Below are 5,036 nucleotides of genomic sequence, written 5' to 3' on the forward strand. Positions count from 1 at the left end.
AGAAGCAGACATTTGCAGAGTACTAGGTCCTGCCTCTTCAACATCCGCAGAGGCGTATTCCAGCATGCGGCGTTGGCAATCTATGCGTCTTTTGCGCAATGCCATCTCCTGCTCTGCAATGCGGTCCATCTCTGCTGCGATTTGCTCACGAGAAGCCATGTTTGTGATGAAGTGTGTACGGCCAGGTGTGTGCTTATATACCTACGTGCGAATCGTTAATTCACACAGCTGTACACTGTTATTCTGGTTAATGATTGCACTGCTTATTTAAGGGCCTACTTTGCACGCTGTGAGTGTAGGTAGTTTGGAGTTTCAGTTGTTTGTTGGCTTGTGCGTGAAGGTGCTTGTGGAATTTGCAGAGTGAGTAATTGTCTAGCATACCTTTGTCATTTTGTTTGCGTTTTGAATCTAGACAGTGTTGCATTTGTTATGCGTTTTTTCGTTTGTGAGTATTCTTGGTTGTTGTTTTTTTGGAGTTTTGTCAAAATTTTATTTTTAATTTTTTAGGTTTTAAATATTTTTAAAACATAACTATTTTGCTAGTCCATTTGTGAAAATAAACCTGTGCTTCTTTGTTTTGACTGTCATTTGTGTTCTCTTGTAGGTGTTTGTTTTTGGTAGAAATATCCCTGGTTTCATTTATTTTCTGGGTGTGCTACTGAACACCAAGTCTTTCTTTTTTTTGGAGCAGGTAAGTGCCCTTGGCCTGTGTTGGTGCCTGTTTAGTTTTAATGGTCTGTATGCTGTTTTTTGACTGTCATTTGTGTTCTCTTGTAGGTGTTTGTTTTTGGTAGAAATATCCCTGGTTTCATTTATTTTCTGGGTGTGCTACTGAACACCAAGTCTTTTTTTTTTTTGGAGCAGGTAAGTGCCCTTGGCCTGTGTTGGTGCCTGTTTAGTTTTAATGGTCTGTATGCTGTTTTTTGACTGTCATTTGTGTTCTCTTGTAGGTGTTTGTTTTTGGTAGAAATATCCCTGGTTTCATTTATTTTCTGGGTGTGCTACTGAACACCAAGTCTTTCTTTTTTTTGGAGCAGGTAAGTGCCCTTGGCCTGTGTTTTGGTTTGCTGTTTGTGTTTCTTAAAAGTGTGGTGATTCTGTTTGTTTTCCATTTTGTCTAAAATAGAATTTTTGTTTCCCAGGATTGATCTGCAAAGTAGTGTTTGTGTTTCCTGGACTAGCTACTAAATGTTTTTTTTATTTTTGTTTGTTTTTTTAATTGGTGTTTGTGATGTATTTGATGCTCAGAAATGTTTTTTTTTTTTTTTTTTTATTTGTAAAAATAACATATTTTACAAATTTTTCTTTTTATTAATTTCACATTTTGGCCATGAATTCCACACAGAAAAAATGTACGCTCCTGCAGTAAGTTTCCCCAACATTTTTTACAACATTTATTGTTTGAATATTTTTTAGAAGTTGTTTTTGTATTTTTCACCTCGTTTTTTTTCTTTTTCAAAAAAGTGTGTTATGTCAATATTTATTGCTGCAGAAGCCCTACCTCCCCAACCCACGCCAGCACTCCCACCCCAACCGCCAGCCCCACAACCACAGCCGGCTCCTCATCAACCAAGGCAACGGAGGCGTGCTAGGCCACCAATTTTCCGAACCCGTGTCCTACTTTTTGGTATGCCAGATGATGTGGTGGTGCGTAGATACAGGCTGCCACCACATCTAATCCTAGACACTCTCTCCATAATAGAGAGTGATCTGGAGTCTGAAATTCGGTATCCTACAGCAATACCACCATTGACACAATTCCTTGCAGTGTTACATTTTTTGGCTACAGCCTCATATCAGCATGTTGTGGGAGACCTGGTTGGCATGTCGCAGGGCCAGTTCAGTAAGGTCCTGCGGCGTGTCTGCCAGGCTTTCCTAAAGCGGGTGAAGCAATTCATTGATATGCCTTTGGATGTTGGTGCCCTAGATGTGGTGAAGCGGCAATTTGAGGAAGGTGGTAGTCGCTTCCCACATGTTATTGGGGTTGTGGATGGCACACATGTTGCTATTCAGCCACCAAGACATAATGAAGAAATTTATAGAAACAGGAAACTGTTTCATTCTCTGAATGTAATGGTTGTTTGTGGGCCATCCCTCCAGATCCTTTCCCTGAATGCAAAATTTACTGGAAGTTCACATGATGCATATGTCATTAGACAATCAGGGATATGGCAGAGATTAAGATCAAGTCAACGAGCAGACATGTGGTTATTGGGTGAGTTGTTGCTCAAATATTTTTTACTAAAAAAAGTAACTTGACAAATTTAATATTACAAAATTTTGCCTTCTCTTCCAACAGGAGACCGTGGATATCCTTGCACCCCCTGGCTCATGACTCCTTACCGTAATCCCAGGCCAGGACCACAGATGGCATTTAACTCCGCGCTTACTGCCACTAGGCAGCTGGTGGAGCGCACAATTGGTGTCCTTAAAGGGCGGTTTCGTGTGCTCCACCGCACTGGTGGCGACATCATGTATTCGCCGGAGATGGCAAGTAAAATAGTGGTCCTGTGCGCAATACTACATAATATCGCGGTAAGGAGTAGTGTAGAGCTTCCTCAGGCAGAGGAATTGCCTGATGAGGAGCCAGGGGTTGTTCGACATTTCGGTGGGGGGAGTGTTACACGGAGGGGGAGCCAAGTGAGGGCAAGGATTGTTGCCGAATATTTCAGGTATAGTGTTTTGATATTTTCTAGTTTTATAAATTTTAAAACACAGTATGCTTATGTTTTTTTAACAATGATGACATTTTGTATGATATTGTAAAGTGATTGTGTAAGGCTTTTGTTGTGTTGGAATGGGTAATTTTTGTTGGCGTCAAATTCCGCAAACACGTTAAGTTTACAATGTTTAGTTAGAAAACCAAATAATGTAATGTTGCTAAATAGTGTCCTTATTTGTTTTATATCCTCAAATCCTGATTATGTAAACAAACACACAAACAAATGATACTCAATGTTTCCCACTTTGTGACTGTCCAGCTGAATGATCACACGAACTGTGGTGAGTACACAGATATGTATAGTAATTTTAAATAAACTGTGTCTCTGTGTCTGTGTTTTTATTTAAATTTTGTTTATGATAAATATTTGCTTCTGCGAATGCGTATTTCCGCTCGTGCGAAATAACACTCTGCTCTTCACAGCATTGCAAAGATCAATAAAGTTATTAGAAATGACAACATAGATTTTGGACCAATCACATGCTAACAGACACTATAAATATATGCCCAAATATGGAAAACGCCATTGCCATGATGCGTGCAGCACCGTTCACCAGGCGGGAGCTCCGCGTGCTGGTTGCGGTGATGGACCGCCGCGTAGGCCGCGTTGGGCGCTTCATCCCCAATCGGGTGAAGCGCGAGGCCTACGCGGAGGTCCGCCGCCTGCTGCGGACTCGCGTCCGCAGCAGGCGGACAATCATACAACTTGAGAGGAGGTGGAGTGATCTCCGCAGGAGGACTCCCGATCTGTTGGCGGAGATCCGCCAGCAAATCCGAACTATGCATACACGAAGTAAGTTACATTACATAAGATTATTAGCATAAATTGTGCTAATGGGGGAAATTCCAAGTTGATTGCAGCAGGAATTTAGTGAACAATTGGGCTAAACCATGTGCACTGCAGGGGAAGCATATGTAACATGTGCAGAGAGAGTAAGATTTGGGTGGGGTGTGTTCAATCTGCAAAATAATTTGCAGTGTTAAAATAAAGCAGCCTGTATTTACCCAGCACAGAATAAAATAAGCCACCCAAATCTAACTCTCTCTGCACATGTTATATCTGCCTCCCCTGCAGTGCACATGGTTCTGGCCAATTGCAAACTATATTCCTGCTGTAATCCCCTTGGAATTAACCACAATTTACACTAAGTGGTAGGCTAATTGCAACCTTGAGTGTCCTTTTTTGGAAAATAGGACAGTGTGTGTGGTTAGGGCAAACAGTACTGACTGTAGCAAACTGTCACCAAACAAGTGCATGTTTTCAAGAAATAAGAACCAGCCAGGAAACTGTACACAAATACTTGATCAGTGCTGGCTATATAATAAGGTGCCTTGAATAGTGATCTGGTGATGTTGCCTAGACCAATCACTATGACTCAATGGACTAGATTAAGGAATGAGCTTCAAAGTAAAAGTTTGGACTCATTTTGTTTGCTGTGGCCAACATGAAGAGGATCTTAACATGTTTGCTTTTCTATTTTTATAAACACTGAATTTTACATGGAACAGAACATTGATAATTCAAAGTGTTTACTATGTAATTTCGCATGTAAACTAAATGTTGTCAATAATATCATTATAGGACAACAACAACGGCACAACTCTCCGCCCCCTTCCCCTTCCCAGTCCCCCTCCCCTTCTCACTCCCCCTCCCCTTCACAGTCCCCCTCCCCTTCCCAGTCCCACTCAGCTTCCCAGTCCCCCTCAGCTTCCCAGTCCCCCTCATCTTCCCAGTCCCCCTCATCTTCCCAGTCCCCATCAGCTTCCCAGTCCCCCTCAGCTTCCCTGGCCCACTCCACTTTCCACTCCACTTCTCACCACACCTCTCCATCTCTTTCTGGGACCCCTTCTCCTCCTTCCCATACCCCTTCTCCTTCAACTTCTACATCACCATCTCAACCCCCCTCACCCTCTATTGCATTAACTTTCTCTCCGCCCCCCTCGCCCTCTCAATCAGACCCCCCCTCTGAAATTGCAGTCCAAATCCAGCCTCCTTCCCCCATCCAGCCTCCTTCCCCAATCCCTCCTCCTTCCCCAATCCCTCCTCCTTCCCCCATCCAGCCGCCTTCCCCCATCCAGCCAACATCCCCACCCAGTGAATGGGCAGAGGAAGCCCCTGAAGACCGTTCAGGGAGTCTTCAGGTTGCCGTGGAAAGTAAGTTTTTTTAAAAATTTTTACAAATTATTACCCACTTACACTTACAATGACAAAACATGCAGTGTTGTACTGTTTGAATTCTTGGGCCAAGGACAAATATTTGTGTTTTTCTTCATGGTGTACATGTTGCCTTTACATATTTGTGAGTGTCATTAT

General features: G+C 42.7%; 1 protein-coding gene across 1 annotated transcript; it reads left to right on the forward strand.

Moving 5' to 3' along the window:
- The first annotated feature begins 1,348 nt into the window (after positions 1 to 1,348).
- On the forward strand, positions 1,349 to 4,676 carry LOC134911772 (putative nuclease HARBI1). The gene is made up of 5 exons (XM_063919811.1): positions 1,349 to 1,365; positions 1,465 to 2,215; positions 2,300 to 2,672; positions 2,982 to 3,003; positions 4,305 to 4,676. Exons 1-4 carry the CDS (start codon positions 1,351 to 1,353, stop codon positions 2,983 to 2,985), a joined length of 1,143 nt encoding a protein of 380 aa, XP_063775881.1. The 5' UTR covers positions 1,349 to 1,350; the 3' UTR covers positions 2,986 to 3,003; positions 4,305 to 4,676.
- The last annotated feature ends 360 nt before the right edge of the window (positions 4,677 to 5,036 follow it).

This window comes from Pseudophryne corroboree, chromosome 4 (assembly GCF_028390025.1).
Source record: "Pseudophryne corroboree isolate aPseCor3 chromosome 4, aPseCor3.hap2, whole genome shotgun sequence".
NCBI lineage: Eukaryota > Metazoa > Chordata > Amphibia > Anura > Myobatrachidae > Pseudophryne > Pseudophryne corroboree.

Bases quoted from the DNA above. Each gene is read 5' to 3' on its own strand.
- LOC134911772 (XM_063919811.1), top strand. The intron at 2,216-2,299 runs GTGAGTTGTTGC...CTCTTCCAACAG, and splicing joins AGCAGACATGTGGTTATTGG to GAGACCGTGGATATCCTTGC.